This window comes from Scyliorhinus torazame, chromosome 13 (genome assembly GCF_047496885.1).
Source record: "Scyliorhinus torazame isolate Kashiwa2021f chromosome 13, sScyTor2.1, whole genome shotgun sequence".
In the NCBI taxonomy this organism is placed as follows: domain Eukaryota; kingdom Metazoa; phylum Chordata; class Chondrichthyes; order Carcharhiniformes; family Scyliorhinidae; genus Scyliorhinus; species Scyliorhinus torazame.
Window position 1 is genome coordinate 168,712,809 of NC_092719.1, and position 27,838 is coordinate 168,740,646.

The 27,838-nt window shown below is 48.7% G+C and overlaps 1 protein-coding gene across 3 annotated transcripts in view; it reads left to right on the top strand.

The window, feature by feature from the left end:
- Nucleotides 1-2,234: 2,234 nt before the first annotated feature.
- LOC140388354 (protein FAM3C-like) overlaps nt 2,235-27,838 on the top strand; it is a 91,851-nt gene continuing 66,247 nt past the window's right edge. For all 3 annotated transcript variants that reach the window (XM_072472376.1, XM_072472377.1, XM_072472378.1), the window contains exons 1-2: nt 2,235-2,343; nt 27,583-27,696. In XM_072472376.1, coding sequence (XP_072328477.1) covers nt 27,684-27,696 — 13 coding nt within the window. In that variant the 5' untranslated portion in view covers nt 2,235-2,343; nt 27,583-27,683. The remainder of the gene's footprint in view (nt 2,344-27,582; nt 27,697-27,838) is intronic.

Below are 27,838 nucleotides of genomic sequence, written 5' to 3' on the forward strand. Positions count from 1 at the left end.
TTCCTTTGTCGAGTATGCTCGCGTCCAGTCGTTCTTCCAGTAGTGTCTGTCGTGGCGGTTGTGGGTACGTCCTTGTCTCCTTTCGTAGGAAGTTTTTGAGCTGTAGATACCTTAGCTTGTTCCCTCTGGCTAGCTGGAATTTCTCTGTCAGTTTGTCCAGTGTTGCGATCCTGCCGTCCGTGTATAGGTCCCTGACTGTCAGTGTCTCCATGTCCTGCCCCCACCTTTTGAAGGTGGCATCAGTCAGCGCTGGTGTGAACCTATGGTTGCTACAGATGGGAGCTTTGTCCGACATTTTGGTCAGGCCAAATTGCTGCCATAGTTGGTTCCAGGATTGGAGGGTGGCTATCACCACCGGGCTGCTGGAATGTTTTTTGGGTGGGGTTGGGAGTACCGCCGTGGCGAGGGCCCGGAGGGAGGTCCCCATGCAGGAGGCCTCTTCTGCACGCACCCACTCGGCTTCTGGCTCCTTGATCCAGCCCCTTCTTTGCTCGGCCGTCGCTGCCCAGTGGTAGAATTGTAGGTTTGGGAGTGCAAGCCTCCACCTGGATTTTGTTTTTTGTAGGACCTTCTTTGGGATCCGAGCATTTTTCCCCTCCCCATACGAACACCATGATTAGTTTGTCCAGCGCTTTGAAAAAGGCCTTGGGGATGTAGATCGGAATGGATCTAAGTAGGAAGAGGTACCTGGGCAGTACATTCATTTTGATCATCTGGACTCTCCCAGCGAGCGAGAGTGGGAGTGTGTTCATCTTTGCAGGTCTTTTTTTACTTCCTCCGTCATGGGCTATTTGGATCCCCAGGCCGCGGAATTTGTGTCGGGCTTGTTTAAACGGCAGTCCCGTTAGTGCTGCCCCACCTACTTGTGGGTGTACCAGGAAGATTTCGCTTTTGCTCATGTTGAGTTTGTAGCCCGAGAAAGCGCCAAACTCTTTCAGGAGCGCAATGATTCCGTCCATGCTGCTCTGTGGATCCGAAATGTAGAGGAGCAGGTCATCTGCATAGAGTGAGACTCCCTGAAATAACCCCAACATCGTGGACCTGCGGGAGCCTTTTTGCTGCGACCGCTCCGCTCACGGATGCCACCGGAAGTCCTCCGACATATTTGTTATTGATTATTGTTTATTGTTGGTGGGTGTAGATTTGGGAGAAAATGTGAATTAGGAGGAGAATAAAAAATATTTTTTTTAAAACCCCACAATCTTATTGAGTGGTGAAGTAGGCTCAAGGGGCCGAGTGGCGTACTTCTGCTCCTAATTCATATGTATGTATGACCATCTGAGAGAAAAATATTCTCTTCATTTCTGCTTTAAATGGGCAAATCCTTATCGTTAAAGCAGTGAGCCCTAGTCCTAGATTTTCCCACAAGAGGGAAAATACTCCACACATCAACATTGTCAATACCATTCAGGATCTTAAAAGTGTCAATCAAGTCACTGTCATAATATACACACAGGTATATGATGGTGCACAGACAGGCAGTGATTGACACACAGGATGACCAGTGAACACACAGAACACAGCAGCCAATCACCAGACAGGACACGACCACTATAAAGGCAGAGGGCACTAGTTTTCCCGCTCTCTGGGGATCCAGCCTCTGAGACAGTCAGAGCCCGTGAGCAGCAACTAGAACATACACCATGTGGTAGTAAGATAATCTGGTCAGGTTAGCCTCAGGTCTCCAGTCAAATCAGCATAGTGTCAACCCACAGTTAAAGTATGTATGATAGTTAAGAGTTCAATAAAATCGAGTTGCATTTCTTCACGTGTTGGAAGCCTGTCTCTCTCACTGCTGCAGTAAACACAGTCCTCGCAGACCCGGCATACCCAACACATCAGTCACCTCTCACTCTTCTAAACTCCAGTGAATACAAGTCGAACCTGTCCGACCTTTCCTCATAAGACAACCCGCCCATTCCAGGCATTAGCCAAGTTTATGGCAGGAATGGATCAAATTGCATACACTTTATTTGTTGATTTGCACAATTTACAACTGCTTTCTATAGATTTTAGCGACAGATGTAATTCCAGACCCTTGAGCGATTTACAACAACTTGTAGGAAAGTAATGTTTGAGTGTCACTTATATTCACAAGCTGTTGTAATTCCTCTCGTCAAAATTACAGGGTTGTTTTAACCTTGAATCATTTTCATGTAAACACTCAATGTATTAACTGGGTGTGCCACTTTGGTTGCAGATGCCACGTTGTCACAATCTCCTCCCCCTTTTGTTACCAGCAAAGTGCAAAATTCACTTTGATAGTTTCATTCACTGCAAGAAGCACCGAGGTAAAAACTAGTTAGTCATTGCAGAGCTGATGATTTGATAACTGACCGGCAGGTAAGTTCAGTGGCTTTATATTTTAGTTTAATTCAGCCATTCGCAAAACCATAGTTTCATTTTATTGTAATTTAGTGCAGTTGAATTTTCTGCTTGTTGCTTCTTGTTTTTTCAATGTACCTTGAACTCAAAATTATTTGATCGAATCTACTTCAATTGAGGCCATTGTGCTTTTTTTACATCTGGGGTGATCAGTTCATATTTGTAACAAAAGGATTATTTTACACACTGACATTTCTGGAATTCAACTACAGATTATTACTGGGAAAGTGTGCTGTAATTGGGTCACTGACTGTTCATTTGAGGTAAAATACATGGACTATTTGGAATATTTTGAATAGCAAAAAAGAAAACAACGAGGTAAAATATTGAAGTATTACTGCCCAGGCAACTCCATTGTACAGTGGAAACTTTATGCAAGTAAAATGTTGAGTGTATGTCAGAGCAAAAGGAAGGAGAACAGCAACAGCTGCAGCAATAGCACTGGAGCACTAAACATGCCAGAGGAGCTGCAGTTGAACTCTCAGAAGATAGTGTGATAGGGCTTTACACACTCAATAGGGCCTGTGGGCTTGAGAGATCTTGCTAAACCTGTATGGGAAGCTGTGAAGGGGGAAGCTGTGTTTTTTGACAAAGGTGATCCACTTCCTGCCATACCTGGGATCCATACCATGTCAGTGTCTGTTAAAGTGGCAACTGCCCTGAATTTTTTAGCCTCAGCATTGTTCCCAGGGTGCTAGAGAGGACATCTTAGGCATCTCACAACTATTGGTCCATCAGTGTATCAAGGAGGTGTCCGATACTTGATTTGCCTGGGTCAATCAATACATTTCTTTCCTATTGATAATGGCAGTCACAATTAGAAAGCTGTGGAGTTTGCAGCAATAACAAGCCACTAGTTACAATGCTGATATTGTCACCAAGGCCCTGGAGGACAGAAAGGAACTAATGTCAATCACAAGAAGTTCCACTTTATCAATGTACAGCTTGTATGTGATCAGAACAAATGAATCATTCTACTATGTGTTTCCTCGATTGTGGTGGACTGCCATGACTCATATTGGAGCTCTTGAGATGCTCATTGGTGATGTGTGAGAGTGCAAACCTTTGAGATCACAACTGAGACTGAAGCTCTTTACTGCAGCCATGTGCTCCAGGCGAGATTGCAGAGCTAGTTAAGTACCATGTGACAAAAACAGTCAGTGGAAATGGACTGAACGACACACTCTTAGACATGTCACTCAAAGTCCTTAAAAGGTTTCCCAATAGCTCACTAATTCATTGGCATCTCGCAAGCATTTTTGTTTTCCAGCCAAGAGCCTGGAAGTCAGCAACATTGTCTCAGTCAGTGAAGCTAGCAGAGAACATTGCCTTCAAGTGAGTTGTCACTAGGGGTTGCTCCTGCGCCCTTGTGCTATGTGTTTCACCAAATGATGATCTCTTTAACTCACCATCTATCCCAGCCATGGTACAGATCTATTTGCCAGATACGTGGGAGGTAAGATGCACCTGATGATGTCTCTTCAGGAGTGATGTTACTTCTGTGAGATGTCCACTCTCAGTCAGGCTGTTGCTGCTGAGAATGAACCAAAAGAAAAGCGTAAGAGTTAGTGTGGTAATGAAGTTTGACATCTAGATGGAAGATTTGACCTTCTCAACCTGTCTACAGTCTTTGGCACAGTTGATTGCACCATCCTCCTCCGATACTTCTCCCTTACCATTCAATAGGCTGAGACAGCACTTACCTAGTTCTAGCCTATTGCCAGCAACACCACCTAGGAAATGACAGAAATCTCTTGGTAGCTCTTCGCCTCCTTACAGCATGTTCCAGAAATGGAAAGACTAATGAAATAGGACGTCCATTATGCCTTCACTAATAAACTAACACATGAACCAGAAATTGTGCAGGAGTGTTGACTGTTGTTATTGGTCAGCTAGCTCACTATTCATAAAATAAGGAGAACCATCTGTTCAAAATGACTGCCGGCTGCTCCAGCACCTCCATGCACTGATCCGGTTACGGGATAAAGTTGTTCTCACCGTCTTTGGAATCATGGTGGTACAATATTCCAAAATAATTATCTAATTGAGTTTTTGAATAAGGACAGTAATTCATTTGTTACGAACATTATCCACCACAGTCTTAACAGTGTAAATTTAAAGAATGATTATTATGCAGTGTTATAATATATCAGATTTCTGGATTATGGATTGTCGGATTCACCATCAACACCTTCTTAACGCAATAGAGCCCTTGGCCAGAGCGCTGAGGTGCTTGGATAAATGGAGAGGCATAGTGAGGGGTGGTGAGGGTGAAGCATTGGGTGTCCCTGTATGCAGATGATCTGTTGCTGTATATCTCCAACCTAGGATCTTCAATGGGGGATATAATCGGACTGTTTAGGAGATTTGGGGCTTTTTCAGGCTACAAGTTAAATTTGGGAAAAAGTGAGTGTTGGGGTGGGGGTGGGTTGGCATTTTGGGTGGCAACTGCCCACTTTAGGTATCTGGGAGTCCATAAGTTGAACTTTACAAGTCTGGTGGGTAGGGTCAAAGCGGATTTACTGAGGTGGAATAGCCTTCCCTGTCATTGGCAGGTGGTTAAGATGAACAATTTTATTTTAGTGCCGACCGGTCTTTTTTCCGCAATCACTTTTTATGGGGATGGATAGGTTGGTTTGTGTGTACAGGTAAAGTGGCAAAGATTAGGAGGACAGTACATCAGAGAGGGCGACAGTCGGGGGAGCTTGGCCCTTTTGGACCTGTTGTACTATTATTGGGCGGTGAACACAGTGAAGATGTGGGGTTGGAGTAGGGAGTTGGAGGCTTTGTGGGTAAGGGGTCGGGGTTGCGGGCACTGGCAATGGCGCCGCTCTCATTTGCCGCAGGGAAATTCTCAGGGAGTCCGGTGGTGGCGGCCACGCTGAAAAAATGGAGAGAGGATCTGAGGGAACCGTGGGTTTGAGCCAGTAAGGATGGATGCGAGGTTTCGGCTATGGGTGGAGCGAGGGTGATGGAATTGAAGTTCTTGTTTTTAGAAGGGCGGTTTGCAAGTTTGGAGGAGTTAGGGGGAGTAGTTTGGGATCCCGCGCATGTGCGGGATTTCACAAAATATTTTTTGTTTACTTTCCAAGTGGCATCACCATCCTCTTTGTTGGAGGGAGTGCTATCGGCGATGGGGCTGGAGGAGGGGGTCATCTCAGCAAACTATGGAAGGATTTTGGGGGAGGAAATGGCGTCTCTGGAGTGGTTAAAGCCAAGTGAGAGGAGGATCTGGGGATGGGAGGGGCTGTGGTGTGAGATGTTGCAGATGGTGAACACCACAACGTCGTGCGCGAAGCTGGGGTTGATACAGCTAAGGTTAGTGCATGGGTGCACTTGAAGGCGAGGATGAGCCAGTTGAATGAAGGAGTGGATGATATTTGTGAGGGTGTGGGAGGGGTCCAGCCAATCATGAAAATGAAATGAAAATCGCTTATTGTCACAAGTAGACTTCAAATGAAGTTACTGTGAAAAGCCCCTAGTCGCCACATTCCAGCGCCTGTTCGGGGAGGCTGTTGCAGGAATCGAACCGTGCTGCTGGTCTGCCTTGGTCTGCTGTCAAAGCCAGCGATTGAGCCCTGTGCTAAACAGCCCCTCATCAGCCCCAATCATGTACATATGTTCTGGTCCTGCCCGAAGTTGGAGAAATTTTGGAGGTTGTTTTTCAGCACCATATCAGCGATCTTGCACGTGGAGTTAGAGCCCAGTCCCTTGGGAGCCATATTTGGAATGTCGGTCTTGCCGGAGTTGCAGATGGGAGCGGGACAGATGTTTTAGCCTTTGCCTTGTTGATCACTTGTCGGCGGGTCCTGTTGGCGTGGTGGTCAGTTTCTCCCTCCTGAGCGTCGGTGTGGTTGGGGGATTTAAAGGACATCTTGCATTTGGAAAAGGGGAATTTTGCTCTGAGGGGGGTGAGTGAGGGGTCCCACAAGAGATGGGGTTTGTTTATACTCCATTTCAAGGAGTTGGTTACTGTTAGCTGCTGGGAGGTGCGGGGAGGTGGGGTGAGGGGGTGGGTGAGGGGGTAAGGTAGGGTGGTTGGTCAGGGCGGTGTGGGGAGGCAGGTTTGGGGATTTGTGGTGATTCTACTTCGTACTGCTGTCTGTTTTAAATGTAAAATGTTTAAAATTTTGAATGAAAATACTATTTTTAAAAAACCTTCTTCCTTAACTGGCCCGTCACTCCCATAAACAATGTGACCAAATGCTTCTATGAGAGTTGATTCACACTGGCATCCATCCATTTGTACAGTAGCAGCACCCAAGATTTAATAATGGATTTCCCTTGTGACCTGAACTATATGTCCTTGTCCTTTGCATATAAATTCTCCAACTTTCTCAAAGACAAACCAAATAACACCGATTGTGACACAGCTCGATTGTTTTATCTCACAGTGAGGTGATTGTTCAGTGTAATGCATGATCAAATTCTCTCAATTGATTTTGTAAAATTTATCTTCACATAGTGATTTAAAAATGATGGTGATGTTCTCTGGTCCCACTTATACATGTGCTTGACACGCTTCGTTCAATATGTACCATGTATGACCACTTGTGTTTTTCTAGAAAAGTGATTAAAATGACTGAATTAAAATTGAAAGTAATTGAAAAATATTAAAAGTTTTATTGAAAATAAAAAAGAACTGGAGGTTGCACAGTATGTTTCCTTCCTGGATTCTCAAAAGAATATGTACTCACCAGATGTAACATGAAACAGTATGTTATGACATTTTGTCAAAAGATCCAGTGAAACAAGTTCTGGATTGAGAGCAATTAAGTACAGGCAAAAATAAAAGCTCATTCATCATTATACTTTAGGTGCAAGTGATTAGAATGAGTCACTTTCAAACTTCCTTTGTTGACAGGCATGGATGTAACAATATGCGTATTGTGAGGAATACAAAGGGTTAACAATATGATGTTAGTACATCTCACCACCAGATAAGACCATAAGACATAGGAACAGAATTAGGCCAATCGGCCCTTCGAGTCTGCTATGCCATTCAATCATGGCTGATATTTTTCTCATCCCTATTCCTCTGCCTTTTCCCATAACCCCTGACCCCCTTATTAATCAAGAACCTATCTATCTCTGTCTTAAAGACACTCAGTGATTTGGCCTCCACAGACTTCTGCGGCAAAGGGTTCCACAGATTCACCACCCTCTGGCTGAAGAAATTCCTCCTCATCTCTGTTTTAAAGGATCGTCCCTTCAGTCCAACTGGAAACATCCTCTCCACGTCCACTCTATCCAGGCTTCGCACTATCCTGTAAGTTTCAATAGGGACCCCCCCCCCTCATCCTTCTAAACTCCAATGAGTGTAGATCCAGAGTCCTCAACCGTTCCTCATATGACAAGCTGTTCATTCCAGGGATCATTCTTGTGAACCTCCTCTGGACCCTTTCCAAGGCCAGCACATCCTTCCTTAGGTACAGGGCTCAAAACTGGTCACAATACTCCAAATGGGATCTGACCAGAGCCTTATACACTCAGAAGTACATCCCTGGTCTTGTATTCGAGCTCTCTTGACATGGATGCTAACATTGCATTTGCCTTCTTTACTGACGATTGAACCTGCACGTTAACCTGAACAAGGAGTCCCAAGTCCCTTTGTGCTTCTGATTTCCGAAGCATTTACCCATTTAGAAAATAATCTATGCCTCCATTCCTCCTTTCAAAGTGCATAACCTCACACTTTTCCACATTGTATTTCAACTGCTACTTCATTGCCCACTCTCCTAGCCTGTCTAAATCCTTCTGCAGCCCCCCTGCAGTCCCCCTCAATACTACCTGTCCCTCTACATATCTTTGTATCATCTGCAAACTTAGCAAAAGTGTCTTCAGTTCCTTCTTCAGGATCGGCAGCACGGTAGCATTGTGGATAGCACAATTGCTTCACAGCTCCAGGGTCCCAGGTTCGATTCCGGCTTGGGTCACTGTCTGTGTGGTGTCTGCACATCCTCCCCGTGTGTGCGTGGTTTCCTCCGGGTGCTCCGGTTTCCTCCCACAGTCCAAAGATGCAAAGGTTAGGTGGATTGGCCATGAAAAATTGCCCTTAGTGTCCAAAATTGCCCTTAGTATTGGGTGGGGTTACTGGGGATAGGGTGGAGGTGTTGACCTTGTGTAGGGTGCTCTTTCCAAGAGCCGGTGCAGACTCGATGGGCCGAATGGCCTCCTTCTGTACTGTAAATTCTATGTAAATCATTAATGTATATTGTGAAAAGTTGTGGTCCCAGCACATGAGGCACAACACTAGTCACCACTATCTATAACACACCACTTCCATCCCGAAAAAGATCCCTTTATCCCCACTCTCTGCCTTCTGACAGTCAGCCAATCCTCTATCCATGTCAGGATCTTACCCTTAATACCATGGGCTCTTAACTTATTTAACAGTCTCCTGTGTGGCACCTTGTGAAAGGCCTTCTGGAAATCTAAGATGGTGATAATCATAGATTATCATTGAATTTACAGTGCAGAAGGAGGCCATTCGGCACATTGAGTCTGCACCGGCTCTTGGAAAGAGCACCCTACCCAAGGTCCACACCTCTACCCTATCCCCAGAACCCAGTAACCCCACCCAACACTAAGGGCAATTTTGACACTAAGGGCAATTTAGCATGGCCAATCCACCTAACATGCACATCTTTGGACTGTGGGAGGAAACCGGAGCACCTGGAGGAAACCCACGCAGACACGGGGAGAATGTGCAGACTCCGCACAGACAGTGACCCAAGCCGGGAATCGAACCTGGGACCCTGGAGCTGTGAAGCAATTGTGCTAACCACTATGCTACCACGCTGCCCTTAAAGAGCAGTCATATAAATATCATGTGACTCCTCGGATTTTGGGAGAAGGTGGTTCGGCATGAGATAGATTAGTTGCATAGCATGGAGTTCTGTTTAAGAGATATATAGTTTTATTAATAATTTATTCCTTGTTGACTGGTTGGAATCTATAATTTATTAGTGTAAATAAATCAGCTTTGTTCAATAACTCAGCTTGATGTTCTTTGTTAACACTACTTTCTCAAAACATCCTGATAGACCCAACAGAGAACATCACATGTAACCAGGAGTGGTCACCAAGGTAGTTTAGTTAGTTAGAGAGAAAAAAGAAAAAGCTCGACGAAAAAAAACTTGCGGGAAAAGAAATCTCATCCAGACTCCGATCACAACGACATCATGGAAGCCAGTTGCATCAAACAGCAGAGCCTAGTCGAAGCTAAATGGAAGATCTACAGACTCCGAAGCAGTTCAGGACAATGGGCAATGTAGATGTGAACTGGAGGCAATTCAAACAACAGTTTGAACTGCACCTCTCAGCCTCAGACCTCGAAGCGGCCAGTGATAAGCGAAAGATTGCGCTGTTACATATAATGGCTGGTCCGCTGGCTGTAGAATTATATAACTCATTCCACTTTGAGAATACACTCCTCATCGCCAGCAACACCGTGCGTAGTTGGTGGGACCTGAATATGCCACCGGCATGAACAGCCATGAAAATCTTGGAACTGCCAGCCTGACAACCTGGCAGTGCCACCCAGGCCAGTTTGGCAGCACCAGAGGTTGGGCCCAGGGGATCTTGCCAGGTAGAGGGGGGTAGGTGGGTTCCCGGGGACCTCCCGAAGGTTGGGAGAGTGAGGGGGGGCAAAAGAGCAGAGGGATCTGAAAGAGGAGGGGAGGTCAGGGCAGCCTTCCAAAATGGAGCTCCGATTTGCAAGGTGCGCGAGCTGAATCTCGCCAGCAGGAAATACCTCTTAGGGCGGCCTCGGTAGGCAGAATCTTCCATACGCTTTCCATAGTTGTTCAAGTTACATGGGCCTACAGGTTGGCTATGGAAGATGCTGAAGGAATTCTGGCTCCCTTACAGCTTCCACACAACCCAGTTCTCACAGATATTGGATGCGTCAGGAGGCATTTCTGGAGGCCCGTGCTGGTATCGACAGGGGTCTGCAGGTTTGCAGCCATGGAGCTCAGGGGATTGGCAAACCTTGTCTGTGACTGATCGACGCCGGCTCGCACATGGCCAATGGCGCCGATGCCCTCAGCGATAGCCTGCTGAGACTGGGCCATGGCCTGCTGAGACTGGGCCATTGCCTGCTGAGACTGAGCCATGGCCTGCAGGGACTGGGCTATGGCCTGCTGAGACTGGGCCATGGCCTGCAGAGACTGGGCTATGGACTGCTGAGACTGGGCCATGGCGTTGAGCGCCTCTGCCATCTGGCGCTGGCACTGGCTCATGGCCTCCTGTGAGAGGGCAGCCATGTCCTGGGCCACAGACGCCACCTTTACGGAAAGCCCCAGGCCACGCAAACCGTTCCCCATGTCTGACACCGTCGTACCCATTGCCTCCACCGCGGACGGCACCCGTGCGGTGTCGGCCTGGGTGGCACGCATGATCGGCACCACTCCCAGCTCCTGGACGCGGGTGGACTCCTCCACCTGCGACTGCAGCCGCCGCAAGCCGGCCGTCACCCTCTTCGCTCGTCTCCGGGTCGGTGGTTGCATCGGATCTATGGGTGGGTGTGGTAACTCCAGGAACCCAGGATCCATCTGGCCGGCAGATGTTCGCTTGGGCTGGGCTGCCCTCCGACCGCCCGGCCCCTCTGCTGCTCCTACCTCCACCTGCTGTACCGGGACGGCTGTGTTGTGCGCACCAGTGAGTGTACCAGACGCCTCATCACTAAAGTGCCCAACCGAGGTGAGTGTTTCTGCGATGGTGGAGGGTGTTGGTGACAGCAGTGGCGTTGTGTCGTGCTCTTCGTCCCACTCTGAGTCCATGGCACTTTGGGGTGGGGGTTCGTCTCCACCCATCCACTCTGTGTCACTGTCTGGTATTTCGTTTTCCTGGGTAGTGCTGTCCCGGGTCGGGGTGTCCTAGGTAGTGGTGTCCTGGGTAGTGGTGTCCTGGGTAGTGGTGTCCTGGGTAGTGGTGTCCTGGGGAGTGGTGTCCTGGCTCGGCTGTGACGGGGGCCTATGGCTGCCCCTCTCGTCGCTGGGTGGCACACGCTTGTGTCGTCGCACCCGCACGAGACGGGGGCGTCGTCTCCCTGTTGCTCCAGGTCTCTCCGTCTCCAGTGGTCTCCAAGGGACATCCTGCGGGCGTCGCATGCCGGAGGATCCGGGTCTCTCTGTCTCCTGTGGCCTCTGAGGGGCATCCTGCGGGCGGTCTGCATCTGCTGGGATGGGTGCCTCGACGTTTGCTCCTGCAATACACAATGAAGCATGCATGGTTAGACACGCAGGCAGTGATCAGGTGATATGGGGAGGGGGATATGGGGAAGGGGGGAGATAGGGACGGGCTGTCGGTGGCTCACTTGCTAGTACGCCCCCGACCTTGCATCAGCAACCTCCCGGTCCTCAGGTCCGCCAGCCAGTTCCAGGGCCCTTTCCTCGTGTTCGGTCAGTGACCTCTCATCAGCGGGGCCTCCTCCAGTCCTCACATGCTCCCTGGTGTTGTGTGCGCGTTTCTCCTGTGAGGGGGGGGGGGGCGGTGGTAGTGGCAGGGATAAAAGGCAACAGTGTTAGACAGGTATATGAATGCACGCCATCGGTTGCACGTGTATTGCAGAGGTTAAGGTTAGGCCTGGATTCTCTTGGGGAAATGGGGGAAGGCGGATATGGGGGAGGGGGGATATGGGGGATATGGGGGAGGGGGATATGGGGGAGGGGGGATATGGGGGAGGGGGGATATGGGGGATATGGGGGAGGGGGGATATGGGGGATATGGGGAGGGGGATATGGGGGAGGGGGATATGGGGAGGGGGATATGGGGGATATGGGGAGGGGGGATATGGTGGATATGGGGATGGGGGATATGGGGGAGGGGGGATATGGGGAGGGGGAAAGTGGGGATATGGGGGAGGGGGGATATGGGGGAGGGGGGATATGGGGGAGGGGATATGGGGGAGGGGGGATATGGGGAGGGGGATATGGGGAATATGGGGGAGGGGGGATATGGGGGAGGGGGGATATAGGGGAGGGGGATATGGGGGAGGGGGGATATGGGTGATATGGCGGAGGGGGGGATATGGAGGGCTATGGGGAGGGTGGGATATGGGGAAGGGGGGATATGGGGGAGGGGGGATATGGGGGAGGGGGATATGGGGGATATGGGGGAGGGGGGATATGGGGGAGGGGGGATATGGAGGAGGGGATATGGATATCGGGCAGGGGGGGAGGCTCACCCTGGCTGCTCTGACGAGGTCATTCACCTTCTTGTGGCACTGGGTGCCTGTCCGTGGTGTCAGGCCCACAGCGGTGACGGCCTCTGCCACCTCCCTCCACAGACGCCGGCTGTGGCGTGGGGCAACCCTGCGGCCGTGTCCCGGATACAGGGCCTCCCTCCTCTGCTCCACTGCGTCCAGGAGCGCCTCCACATCACGTGACTGGAACCTCGGGGCTGAGCGGCGGGCGGCCATCCGGTCGGGTGTTCCGGTCGGGTGGGGGGGAGCAGCGTGTCCTGATGAGCCGTCACGCCGTGCGGCGTGTATGACGCCGCACGGCGTGAAGCACGTGAGCAAGCGCGGATCCCGTCATATCGCTGCTAGCCCATTCCGGGCCGGAGACTTTGAGACGTTTTGGGCGGCGTGATGAAAGTCGGATTTGCGCCATTTTTGGCGCCACTTGGTGGACTTTGCGCCGATAACGGAGAAATTCGCCCAAGATCTTTAATGCTATGAAAAATTGATCATGTAGATTTCAGCAGGCTGTTTAACTTGGATAATAAACACATTCCGAGTGGAGAATTCTGCTGGCCATATTCTGTACCACTCATCAACAGCCCAATCATTGCAGACCTAAATTGGCTCCAGATTCCTGTACTCCACAATTGCCCTTGTGCCCCCCGCCTATCTGTGTAACCTCATCTGGTGCTGTAACCCCATCCCAAATTCTCCAATTCACTGACTCCAGCCTCTTGTACATTCCATCTTCCTTCAGTCTGCCATGATATGAAAACATGCAACCAATGAACACACAGAATATGACACAACCAATGGGGAGTCAGGACACTCAGAGGTGGCATCACCACAAGGGGGCATGACATAAACACTATAAAAGGGATGAGGCACTCACACCCTGCCTCTTTCCACAGACAGACATCTAGAGAGTTAGACAGGGTTGATCAGCAGCATCACACCCCAGCACGTGGCTTAGAGCAAGCTGGTACAGTTAGACTGAGTTACTACAGTTAGATTGTACGAAGTCTTACAACACCAGGTTAAAGTCCAACAGGTTTGTTTCGATGTCACTAGCTTTCGGAGCGCTGCTCCTTCCTCAGGTGAATGAAGAGGTATGTTCCAGAACCACATATATAGACAAATTTACCGGCATGAACAGCCGGTAAATTCTGCCCAATATCTATAACCAGAGAAAAAGTATTAGGGACACGAGGGCGAGATCAAGATCTGAATACCAGATTCGCTCGGTGCCAGGGCTCACCAGCCGTTGCTGGGAGACCTCACCTGGGCACAGTTTAGTTCTGGTCCACACCAATGCAGACCATGCAGACGCTGCGACAACGAATGAACGGACATCGCGCAACAATCACCAGGCAGGAATGTTCCCTTCCAGTCGGAGAACACTTCAGCAGTCAAGGGCATTCAGCCTCTGATCTCCGGGTAAGCGTTCTCCAAGGCAGCCTTCAGGACCCGCGACAACGCAGAATCGCCGAGCAGAAACTTATAGCCAAGTTCCGTACACATGAGTGCGGCCTCACCCGGGACCTGGGATTCATGTCACATTACATTCATCCCCCACCATCTGGCCTGCGAAATCCTACCAACTGTCCTGGCTTGACACAATTCACACCCCTTTAACCTGGGGTTACCCCATCTCTGGATCTGTAAAGATTTAATCACCTGCTAATGGTCGCATTCCTAGCATTGTTTGGCATCTTTGAATTTGTCTATATATGTGGTTCTGGAACATACCTCTTCATTCACCTGAGGAAGGAGCAGCGTTCCGAAAGCTAGTGACATCGAAACAAACCTGTTGGACTTTAACCTGGTGTTGTAAGACTTCGTACTGTGCTCACCCCAGTCCAACGCCGGCATCTCCACATTACAGTTAGATTAGCAGAGAGTCGAACTCATTTGAGAACTGTGTTAATAGTTCAATAAACACGTTGAACTCATTCCAGAGTCTGGAGCATCCTTTAGTTAAGACTGCATCAAGTAGCAGCCTGTGTTATCCGAAGCAGCATAACACAACACAGTCCATCATTGGTGGTTTTATTATCAGCTCCCCTTGCTCCAAATGCTTCAATTCCCTTCATAAACTCACTCTCCACCTGCACCTTCTCAAAATCTCTTGAGCTGGGCTTTTCGGCATCTCCTTTGGTTCAGTGTCCATTTTTGCTGTTGCTTTTGTGATTTTTTTTTAGGACACTAATCCAAGTTAAAAGCATGACATAGATGCACGTTGTTGTTCTGATGTGAGTAATCAACTTCATATAAAAGCTAAGGTGAGGAGTCCCAGAGTCACCAATACATGCAATGGACTGCTGACTCATTCATATATTTACAGAGTTGGTGCAGCTCCAAGAATGAATGTAATTGGTTAAATATTTACAATACAGGGTGTGAGATTAGGTCAGACATCTGACTCATATTTATTTGATTTGCCGCAATTGTAGGGTTGGTACAAGAGAATTTATATAATCTTGTCTCAGCAATTTAAGTGGGTTGAGTTCAGCCCAAAAAAAGTTGATTGTTCTTGGCCTGTAGGAGTGAATTGAAAGGTCTTTTCCTGTTCCTTGTTCTTTCCGAATATCAAAAACCAGCTGCAGGAACATATAACCTGCAGTGTGTTTTGCAGAAAAAGCAGATTTCTTGGAATGAATTAAGGACTAGACGCTAACATTCCTTTTTGGTTATAAAACAAGAATTGTCGCAGGCTGCTTATAACATGTAATTTTTCTTTTCATTTGTTCTTGAAATGGTTTTGTTGGGTTGTCGCTACCTGTGGTGAATACTGCTTATACGCCATTGAGCAGTCTTGTAGAAGACACTAAGAAGTCTTCATAAATATTCTGTACATGTTTACAGTACAAGGTACAGTTATGAAGGGGGCTCCATGCTCCATGGCATGTTGCCACCTAGCTCCACATTGTTGCCCTAAGTTCTAAGTCAGATGCCTTCTTACATCACCTGTGGGCCGTATTGTACTCAGTCGCAGGTATTTTTAAATATACTCATTTGTGGGATGTGGTCATCACTAGCTAAGCCAGCATTTATTGCTCATCCCTAATTGCCCTTGAGAAGGTGGTCAGAGTCAAAAGGCGTGACTCAACTAATTGAGAACAAAATCCCACAGCGACCAGCATGTTTCCTGGCATTCGCAGCACTGAGAAACACATGGGTATACAATGTGAATCACGTTGTATAAGGGGGCCTCAGTGGGAAATGCGTGCTTGAGGCCGCACATAGCCCCATTTTGTACACTGGGGAACTATGCTCGCCGGAACTCCCCAGTGTAATGAGAGATCGGGAGGCCATTTTCAATGGTGTTCCAATCTCCGCGGCCCCCAAAACAACCCCTGATCCCTCCAGCCCGAATGCACGATTGGCAGATTCCCAGCCCCCCCCCCCAAACAGGACATGCCTGACCCGATCGCATGTGCCCAAAGAATATCTGCTTGGCACCTTGGCAGTGCCAACATGGCAGTGCCAGGCTGGCACGACCAGGGAACCGGAATGGCACTGCTAAAGTGCCAGACAGCCACTGCCAAGGTGCCTGGCTGATATTGCCAGAGCGCCCAGGTGGTACCAGTAATGCCAGGGCACCAACCTGCCCAAAGGGCATGCAGCTGGGGGCTTCTGATCCCATGGGAGATAGCCACAAGTGCCGATCCATCAGGTCCCCATTTGTGGAGACTGGTACCAAATGGTGCTCGCCCAAGGTCTACAAGGCAAAGGATATAATCCCAAAGCCTCAGGTACCTCGGGAATCTGCACGTTAGAGTGAGACTTACTGTCTCACTCGAATATGCAGATTTGCCAAAAAGTGAGCCTGTCCACAATGGGCGAGGTTCATCTCGCAAGGTTGCCTTGGATCTCACGTAGAGTTGCAAGTCGGGTAGATCCCAGGAGCGGGTCTCCCAACTTTTATCGGCCATGCTGCGCCATGCGAGTTGCTTTTCAGACGCAGCGTGGCCATTGGATCGCGCCCATAGAATCATAGTACGAAGTCTTACAACACCAGGTTAAAGTCCAACATCTCCACATCATAGAATCATAGGCACAGAAAAGGCCCATCAAGTCTGCACTGGTCAAAAACAACCACTTAACTATTCTAATCCCATTTCTCAGCACATGGCCCATGGCCTTGAATACCTCAGGATCGCAAGTGCACATCTAACTTCTTAAATGTTATGAGGTTATCTATCTCCACCACCCTTTCAGGCAGCAAGTTCCAATCTCCCACCACCCTCTGGGTAAAAAGGTTTTTCCTGACATCGCCGCTAAACGTCCTGCCCTTTGCCTTAAATCTATGCCCCCTGATCATTGACCCCTCCACTAAGGGGACAGGTTTTCTTCCTGTTTACTCTGTCTATGCCCCTCATAATTTTATACAACTCAGTCAAGTCTCTTCTGCTCCAAGGAAAATAATCCACGTCTATCCAATCTCTCTTTATATATAAAATATTCCAATCCAGTCAACATCCTGGTAAATCTTCTTTGCGCCCTTTCCAGTGCTATCACATCCCTCCTATAATGTGGATTCCAGAACTGCGCATAATACTCTAGCTGTGACCTAACCAAGCATAACCTCCCTGCTCTTGAACTCTATGCCTCGGCTAATAAAGGCAAGTATACCATATACCTTCTTAACCACTGTATCCACCTAATCTGCTACCTTAAGGGGTAAGTGTACATGCACACCAAGGCCCCTCTGATCCTTGGTGATTCCCAGGGTCTTGCCGTTTACCATGTATTCCCTTGCCTTGTTTGTCCTGCCCAACTGCGTCACCTCACACTTATAGAATCATGGAATCCCTACAGTGCAGAAGGAGGACATTCAGCACATCTCGTCTGCACTAACCCTTGGAAAGAACACCCTACCTAGTCCCACACCCCCACCCTATTCCCGTAACCCCACTTAATCTTTTGGACACTAAGGGACAATTTAGCATGGCCAATTCACCTAACTTGCACATTTTTGGACTGTGGGGGGAAACCGGAGCACCCGGAGAAAACGCACGCAGACACAGGGAGAAAGTGCAAACTCCACACAGACAGTCACCCAAGGCTGGAATTGAAACCGGGAGCTTGGAGCTGTGAGGCAGCAGATCTAACGACTGTGCCACCTTGCTGCCCGGATTGAATTCCACTTGCCACTGATCAGCCTGTCTAGATCCTCCGGTAATCTAAGACTATCCTCCTCACTATTTACCACCCCACCAATTTTCATATAATTCGCAAACTAACTGACCAACCCTCCTACATTCATTTCTAAATCATTTATATAAACCACAAAGAGTAAGGACCCCAACACTGATCCCTGCGGGGCCCCACCGGACACACCTCGACCGTCACCCTCTCCTTCCTGCCACTTAGCCAACTCTGGATCCAATTTGCCAAATTTCCTTGGATCCCATGGGATCTTACCTTTGCTATCAGTCTCCCATGTGGGCCTTATCAAAAGCCATGCCGAAGTCCAAGTAAACTATGTCAAATGCCTTTCCCTCATCTACACGCCTGGTCATCTCTTCGAAAAATGGTGGTGAGATGCCTTCTCAACAGCTGCTGGCCATGTGGTGTCGGTACACCCACTGTTAGGGAGGGAGACCCTCAGGGGTCTTGACAGGGTGGATGTGGAGAGGATGTTTCCTCTTGTGGGAAAATCTAGAACAAGGGGGTCACTGTTTAAAAATAAGGGATAGCACATTTAAAACTGAGGTAAGGAGATATTATTTTCTCTCAGAGGATCGTTAGTCTCTGGAACTCTGAAAACGCAGTGGAAGCAGAATCTTTCAATATTGTTAAGGTGGCTAAATTCTTGATAAGAGGGTGAAAAGTTATCGGGGGTATGTGGGATGCAGATTTGTAGTTACCATCAGATCAGCCATGATCTTATTAAATGGCGGAACATACTCAAGGGGCCGAATGGCCCACTGCTGTTCCATGTTCATATATTCATATTTTGACCGAGCGAAAGCGAAGGAACAGCAAAATACATCCAAGTCAGGACGGTGAATGGCTTTGAGGGGAATTTCCAGCTGTTAGCTTCTCTTTTGCACTAATATGCTGGGCTCCCCCATCATTGAGGACAGGGATATTGGTGCAAGCGGTGGCGTGCTGGTATTGTGACTTGACTAATAATTCAGAGACCAAGGGCAATACTCTGGGGTCTCAGTATCGAATCCCATGGCAGGTGGTGAAATTTCAAATTAAAATCTGGAATTAAAGGTCTAATAATGGGCGTGATCTAAACAAATGAGAACAGAGTTCCGCAACAAGCGCATTGAGCCGGGAGATCCGAGAAACACCATCCTATCTACCGGGCCTCTGGTTCTATTCGGGGCCTCAGCAGGGAACCTCCCCACAGGCATCTCTGGGGCTGATCCCCACCATAGGAAAAATGGCAGCATGGCACTGCCAGCATGGCACTCTGGCAGTGCCCCTGCCAGCTGGGAGTGCCACCTTGGCAGTGCCAGGCTGGCAGTGCTCAGGTGGTGTCAGGAGTGGCACCCTGCCTGGAGGGCAAGCACCTTGGATCTCCGATCCCCTGGGAGACTACTACGAGTCCCAACACTGAATGGCGTTCACCCGAGGTCACTGAGGCGAAGGGGTTAGATTCCAACGCCTCGGGTAGATCATGGGAGAGTGAGAGTAGCTGTCTGATTCTAATATGCAGATTTGCAAAATAGTGATGCCGCCCACAATGGTCAGGATTCAGATCACAACTCTCACAAGATTACATTAGATTTTGTGCTTCATTGATGTCCTTTGGTGTTGTTTGGCACACATGTAGTTTTACTAGGTTGATTACTTATTTTTAGGTATGCCCGGTGCTGTGCTCCTCTGCACTCTTCACTGAACCAGGGCTGATCCTTTGATTTGGTGGTAATGGTAGAATGGGGATATGCCAGGCCATGAGTTTGCAAATTGTTATTGAGTACAGTTCTGCTGCTGCTGATGGTCCACAATACGTCATGGATGCCCATTGATGTACAATGCCAGTGCTTATGTAATTACATTGTATATGTTGTGTTGCCCTATTATGTATTTTCTTTTATTCCCTTTTCATCTCATGTACTTAATGATCTGTTGAGCTGCTCGCAGGAAAATACTTTTCACTGTACCTCAGGACACGTGACAATAAACAAATCCAATCCAATCCAATGGGCAATTAATGTACCATTGCCAATATTATCTTCACTTCTGTAGTGGAAAGATCTGGCATATGAACAGTTAGCCTGGCCCAGCCAGTGATTCCCACATCACATAAATGAATAAATAAATGTCCCAAGTCCCCATCACCTCCAAGTCACTTGAACTGCTAGATCTGTTTGAAGTCTATTCCATTTAGCACGTGGTAGTGCCAAAAAACATGATGGAGGGTATCTTCAATATGAAAATGGGGCTTCATCTCTGCAAGGACTGTGGGGTGGTCACTCCTACCAATACTGTCATAGACAGATGCATCTGTAGCAGGCAGATTGCTCCGGATGAGGTCTAATATGTTTTCCCCTCTTTTTGGTTCCCTCACCACCTGCTGCAGACCCAGTATAACAGCTATGTCCTTTAGGACCCAGTCTTCTCTGCCTGTACTGGTGCTACCAAAGCACTCTTAGTGATGGACATGACACCCCACCACCCAGAGGATATTCTGCACCCTAGCAATTCTCACAATGCTTCTTCCAAGTGGGTTTCAACATGGAAGAGCACTGATCATCAGCCGGGGGCGGGGTGGGGGACACAGAAGATGGTAATCGACAGGAGGTTTCCTTACCAGGTGTGACCTGGTTAAAGCCACGTTAACCGTTAATGTCCCATATTATTCTACTACAAAAGTGAAGGTAATGTTGGCAAGGGTACAGTAATTGCCCATCGTGACCTGCTCTAAAAGGGTGATGGCACAGCAACAATGCTATAGGACAGGGAATTCCAGGTTATTGGCCAGGGATGATCAGAATATATTCAAGTATAGGGCGGCATGTGATGCAGTGGTTAGCACTGGGACTACGGCACTGAGGACCCGGGTTCGAATTTCAGCTCTCGGCAACTGTCCGTGTGGAGTTTGCACATTCTCCCCATGTCTGTGTTGGTTTCGCCCTCACAACCCAAAGATGTGCAGGTTAGAAGAATTGGCCACACTAAATTGCCCCTTAATTGGAAAAAAAATAATTGGGCACTTTTAATTTAAAAAAAAAGAAATATATTCAAGTATGTATCCTACGTGACTTGGAGGTGATGGTGCTCTTGTAAGTTTTTTTTATTCATTTACCGGATGTGGGAATCACTGGCTAGTCCAACATTTATTACCCATCCCTAATTGCCCTTGAAAAGTGGTGTGGTGAGACTCCCGGTGGCAGCCATGGAGTAGAAGGTCGCACATTTGGTAGCTCCCACTTGTGATGAGACTTTTGGATCTTTTCTCCTGTTTTCTTTTCGGAATTTCACTTGATAAATCGGTGGAGATTGAGACAGTGAGGAGAAATCCCCCACCGGTGTATGGAGCAGTGGACTAGAAGTGGCCATGTGAGGAGATATAGTCAAGCAAGGCAGACGCGTGCAGAGCCGGCAGCGCAGGGTCCTGTTGCGGTGGCACAGTGGCACAGTACAGCTGGTGAAGTTCTTTGAGGAAAGCTTCGCCAAGCTAAAGAAAGATACGCTTGACCCGATTAAAGCATCGATCGATCGGGTGGAACAGGGTCTAGAAACACACAGACGGGCGATTCAGAAGGTGGAGGAAAAGGTGTCCAAGCAAGGGGACCATTTAACTGCTTTGGAGGTCGAGGTGGGGCTGAAGGACCACCAAAAAAAGGTTGCAGGAGAAGTTGGAGGACTTGGAGAACAGGTCCTGGAGACAGAACCTGAGGATCGTCAGCCTCCCTGAGGGCAGTGAGGGTTCGGACACGAGGGCATATGTGGCAAGTATGTTGGAAAAGTTGATGGGCGATAAGGCGTTTATGCGGCCCTTGGAAGTGGACAGAGCGCATAGAGCTCTTGCAAGGAAGCCGCGAGCGAATGAACCGCCGAGGGTGATGGTGGTGCGAATGCACCGGTTCGTGGACAAAGAACAGATTTTGTGGTGGGCCAAGCAGGTATGGAGCTGCGTGTGAGAGAACTGTGAATTGCGCATCTAGCAGGACCTGGGCGCGGAACTGGCCAGAAGGCGAGCCGGATTTAACAGGGCAAAATCGGCCTTCTTCGAGAAGGGGGTGAAGTTCGCGATGTTGTATCCAGTGTGTCTTTGGGTCACATTTGAGGGCCAGGAACTTTATTTTGAAGCACCGGACGAAGTTATGAACTTTATCAAGGACAAAAGGCCAGCAGGGGATTAAGGTCACTGACCCCTGGGGGAGGGCATTGTGGTGGCGATTTGGTCAAAATCACTTCTGTGTTGTTTTGAATATGCAGTGCTCGCTGTAACAAGGGGTTATTTTTGTTTGCCCCTTCCTTTTTTCTTTGGTTTTCATTGTGATAAGATGTTTGAGCAGCTGCTCAGAAATGTAAGTTAACTTTGTTCCATTGGATTGGGTGGAGGGATATTTTCTACTGTTTGTTTACTGGGGACTGTGATGCTTTGAAAATGTAATTCCAAGCGGGGGGGGGGGGTGGTGAGGGTGAACAATGGGGAGATAGGGTGTCTGGTTCCATGGGCGGGAGCTACCAGGCTGGTTAGGTTAGCTAGCTCACTGAAGCACAGTGGGGGGTGAGCAGGTGATAAGTTTGATATGGGGGGTTGGGTTTCTGGTGCTGTTACTAGGGGGAAGGGAGGGGTGGGGGGAGCTGCTCTGCTGACAGGGGAGGAACTGTTGCTAGGGCACAAAAGGGAGGTCGAGAACGTGGGGCCCGAGAGCCACAAGCTGGCGGCTGGCCTAAGAATGGTAATGGCTAATTGGCGCGGGGGGGGGGGGGGGGGTGCGTCGGTGTGGGAGCAAGTAGAAGCGGCATCGTGTAAGAACACAAGTTTGGGGGCACTGATAACGGCACCTCTAATTACTTGGAACGTCAGAGGGCTAAATGGGCCGGTTAAGAGGGCTTGCGCGTTCGCGCATCTGAGGGGATTGGAGGTGGATGTGGCAATGTTACAAGAGACACACCTAAAGGTTATAGACCAGACCAGATTGAGGAAGGGATAGGTCAGCCAGGTATTCCATTGACGGCTGGACTCTAAGGCCAGGGGGCGTCGCAATCCTGATTAACAAATGGGTGGCATTTGAGGCAGGTAGAATTGTGGCAGGTACATTACGGTGAGTGGGAAACTTTGAGGGGGTGCATGTGGTACTCATGAATGTATATACACCAAACTGGGATGATGTGGAATTTATGAGGCGGGTGTTAGGTAGGATCCCGGACCTAGAGTCACAGAATCTGATCATGGAGGGAGATTTCAATACATTCATTGACCCAGGGTTGGACCGGTCAAAATCTAGGGCAGGGAGGGTGCTAGCCGTAGCAAAGAAATTAAAGGGGTTTATGGAGCAGATGGGGGAAGTAGACCCATGGCGGTTTGGATGACCAAGAGTGAAGGTGTTTTCTTTTTTCTCCCAGGTCCACAAAGTATATTCGACTTTTTTGTCCTGAGCAGGGCTCTGCTGCTGGGGGTGGTGGATACCGAGTCTTTGGTAATTGCGGTGTCGAATCATGCCCCACATTGGGTGGATCTAAGGGTTAGTATGGAGAGGGCAGCGCCCATCATGGAGGCTGGATGTGGGACTATTAGCAGATGAGGGGGTGTGTGGGTGGGTGAGCAAGTCCATCCAGAACTATTTGGAAATAAATGATACAGGGGAAGTCTCGGCAGCAACGGTGTAGGAAGCTCTGAAGGCAGTGGTTAGAGGGGAGTTAATTTTGATATGGGCGCACAGAGAAAAGGTGGAACGAGCAGAGAGGGATAGGTTGGTTGGGGAGATACTCCAGGTGGTAGGAGATATTCGGAAGTCCCGGATGCGGGGCTACTGAAGGAGCGGCGGAGGTTACAGGTGGAGTTTGGGCTGTTATCTACAGGGAAGGTGGTGGAACAACTGAGGAAGGCAAGGGGAGAGGTGTATGAATATGGGAAAAAGGCCAGTAGAATGCTAGCACACCAGCTGAGGAAAAGGGAGACGACCAAGGAGATAGGGAAAGTAAAGGACAGAGGTGGGAATGCGGTCTTGGACCCAATGGGGATGAATGAGGTGTTTAAGGACTTCTATTGCAAGTCATATGAGTCGGAAGCCCCAGCTGGGGTGGAGGGGATGAGGCAGTTCCTGGGTCAGCTGAGGTTCCCGAGGGTGGAGAAAGTACTAGTGGAAGGGCTGGGAGCCCCAATTAAAATTGAGGAAACAATGGAGGGACTGGAGGTCATGGAGTCGGAAAGTCCCCGGGACCGGATGGCTACCTGGTGGAATTCTACAAGAAGTTCTATGAGATATTGGGCCCACTGCTGGTGAGGACAATTAATGAGGCAAGGGAGAGGGGGTCCTTTCCCAACAATGTTGCAGGCCTCGATCTCATTGGTTCTGAAACGGGAGAAGGATCCGGAGCTATGCGGGTCATACAGGCCGATTTCCCTTTTGAATGTGGACGCCAAACTGCTGGCCAAGATATTGGCCACAAGGATAGAGGATTGTGTCCCGGGGGTGATCAGGGAAGACCAGACGGGCTTTGTAAAGGACAGGCAACTCACGGCCAATGTTAGAAGGCTCTTAAACGTTATCATGATGCCCTCAGAGAGCGGGGAGGTGGAGGTGGTGGTTGCGATGGATGCGGAGAAGTCGTTGATCGGGTGGAGTGGAATTATTTGTGGGAAGTGTTCGGGAGGTTCGGGTTTGGTCAGGGCTTCATTGATTGGTTGCGGTTGCTGTATCAGGCACCAATAGCAAGTGTGCGTACGAATCGGCGGTTGTCAGGCTATTTTAAACTGCACCGAGGGACGAGGCAAGGGTGTCCCTCTCCCTGCTGTTGTTTGCTCTGGCCATAGAGCCATTGGCTATGGCATTAAGAGCTTCCAGGAACCTCCAGTTGTTTGCAGTGTTAGCTCGAGTGCCACACATTGCCAACACCATCTCCTGCTGCAGAAGGCTCTGGGACTCCTCCATTTGGTCTTGCAGTCATAGGAGTGTCACTGACACCCCCTCCTGGTATTCCGGGCTCTGCTTTTGCATCTCAAACAGCTGAGGAACGAACGCACCTGGCTGGGCATAGCAGAGTCCTGGGATCCAGCCGGCCTCCGACTGTCCGATCACTGGGACGTTTCCACCTCCACCTGATGTGCATTAGAAGCTGTAATATAGCTCGCCAGATAGTGACCCAGGCACTTGTCTGTTAATCTCGTCCACTGTGGTGTGTTTCTCTGCGCTGGTGGATGGTCTGGGTGAGAGATGTGACCCTTCACCCGTGTCCTCCTCTGAGATCTCCTTCGAGGTGGTGTCAAGGGTAGGCGGTGGGACAAAAGTGTTAGATGGGCCAGGCTCTTCAGTTGATGTTTCTGCAAGGCAAGGGTCATAGTTTTAGTAAATGACCTGGTCAAGGATTTGGACTGCACCTCGCTCTTTTGACGCTGGTCATCTGGATGAAGTTGTAGTGGCTCCTCACATTTCTCTTGTAGGCCCACCTCACTCTCAGTGCAGGCCCTTCCTGCCCCTCCCCTGCGCGCTCCATGACCTCTCCTCGTATGGAATTTGGATCCTCAGCTTGGGCATTCCCACTGTCCGTTTTCTCTTGCTAGTGGCGGTTGTGGGTGAGCTTCTCCTGTTGGAACACAAATGGGGATGTGAGCTGGATGCCTGGCAGGTCAGAGGTCAATGACACCCGGCATGTGTGGGCACTGAGCATAAGCAGGAGTGCCGGGGGGTGGGTTTGAGGATGGGGGTGGGAGGTCGGGTGCTCGGGCCCTGCGAGGTGACACCGTTTGGGATCGAGGTGGCATTCCAGGGTGACAGAAGTGTGGAGTGCAGAGAGGAGACAGGGAGCACTTAACCTGGCTGATTGGAGGAGGTCTTTCATCTTTTTTCTGCATTGCACACCCGTCCTTTTGGTCAGGCAGCTGGCAATGACCAGAGCTGCCACCGTCTCCAAGGCTGGATTGGTGACCATGCTGGAGGGCCTCCTGCCAGCCCGAGGGTATATTGTAGCCCACCTCTCCTCCACAGCATCCAATAAATGGGTGAGGATCTCCTCTGTAAATCTAGGAGCATGGTTTCCTAGCTGCCACCCTCTTGACTTGAATCAGAGAAAGTGCTGGGGAGCCATTTCTTCATTGAATTGCTCAGGTGACCCCTGGGGCTGGCGACAAGCTGATTGCGGAATAATATTGGCATCATTCAAAATATAGTGACATAACCTGGGGCCGAAGATAAAGCCTGCATTTTAGCTTAATGCTTATATTTAGCTAATATAAAAACAGAAAAGGCTGGACTCGAAACGTTAACTCTGTTTCACTCTCCATAGAATCTGCCAGGCCTGCTGAGTCTCTCCAGCATTTTCTGCTTTTATTTTATCTTGATAGAAGTTCCTTTAGTCAGCCACTATTCATTATTTTCTGAGATATCACTAGCACTGGGGGCTCACATGCAGCAGGAAGTTCGAATTCCTGTGATTTTCTAACTGGTCATCTGTAAAGAAACGTCATTGTTTCCAATAATATTGTGAAGCAGGCCTGTGGGGACGATGTGTATGTTTGTGTGTGTGACTGATTTATTTTTACATAAAATTAGTGGCTGTAAAGATAACATTAAAGATTGTTAAATTCTGGGAAAGATAAAATCTAAAGAAAGTTAAGAACAATGGGTTCGATTCTTCCGCCCCGCCCGCCGCAAGAGGCGGGAAGTGGACCATGTAAATGTCCATCGACCTCCGGCAGGAATGTCCGGTCGCCGGGCGGTCGTGGCCGGAGAATCACGCCCAATGGGTTTAAAGATGAAAGAAAGAAAACATAAAAAGAAAGATTGAAAGCTGAATGAAAGGAGTAGCTATGTGATATCTTGAAGAGTGCACTGCGCTTGGACAGTTTTGTGAAGTAAACAGCCTCTAACCACCCCCAGAGAAGGATTTGTTAGTTCCAGAGAGTAAGGTTTTGTTACAGGCCTCGCTCATTGTCGAGTGAGCAGGAGGGAGTAGCCCTGTGAAATTCTTTCCTGATAGAATTACAGTGATGCAAGTTAGATAAAAAATCAAAGCAATCAAGAACACTATTATTTTTACACAATAAAACTGCAGCACACTCCACTGGTAAATATTCCTGTAAATTTTATTCTTTTATATTTGCCCATGGGTGGCATGGTGGCACAGTGGTTAGCACTGCTGCCTCACAGCGGCAGCAACTAATTCTGGCGTTGGGTGAATATCTGTGTGGAGTTGTACTTTCGCCCCGTGCCTGTGTGAAGTTCCTCCGGATGCTCCGGTTTCCTCCCATATATATAGGAGATGTGCAGGTTAGGTGATTGGCCGTGCTAAATTGCCCCTTTGTGTCCAAAGATGTGCAGGATAGGTGGGCTTACGAGGATAGGGCAGGGTTGTGGGCTTAGGTAGCGTTTACTTTCAGAGGGTCAGTGCAGACTTACATAGAACATAGAACAGTACAGCACAGTACAGGCCCTTCGGCCCACAATGATGTGCCAACCATTTATCCTAATCTAAGGTCAACCTAACCTACACCCCTTCAATTTACTGCTGTCCATGTGCCTGTCCAAGAGTCGCTGAGATGTCCCGAATGACTCAGCCGGCAGTGCATTCCACGCACCCACCATTCTCTGTGTAAAGAACCTGCGCCTGACATCTCCCCTATACCTTCCTCCAATCACCTTAAAACTATGTCCCCTCTTGACAGCCATTTCTGCCCTGGGGATAAGTCTATGGCTATCCACTTGATGGGCCAAATGGCCTCCTTCTGCAGTGCAGGAATTCCATGGTTCTAAATATTGACAAATGTGTCAAGAAAAATGTTTAGTAAATTATAAATACGATAGAGTAATTGAGTACTCAATGAGTTAAATAGGTTACACTTATATTTTAATTACTTTAATAATCTGCCATTTCAGGAAGTGCTGAGGTGATGCTCCTATACAAGGAAGTAATTGGAGCTGTTCCGAAAACACACACAAATTATATTTGAGCTCCTACGTTCTGTACTCAATAAGAAATGAGGACCGCAGGTAAGAAATTTGCTTTCAAACTTCCAAGTAACTTGGCCATTGTAACTTAGCATTTAGAATTTTGTTTACTTCAGTGATATGAGTTAATTCTGTTATAAGAGGTGTTCACTGAAGACCCACAACGCCCAATTTTAGAAAGGAA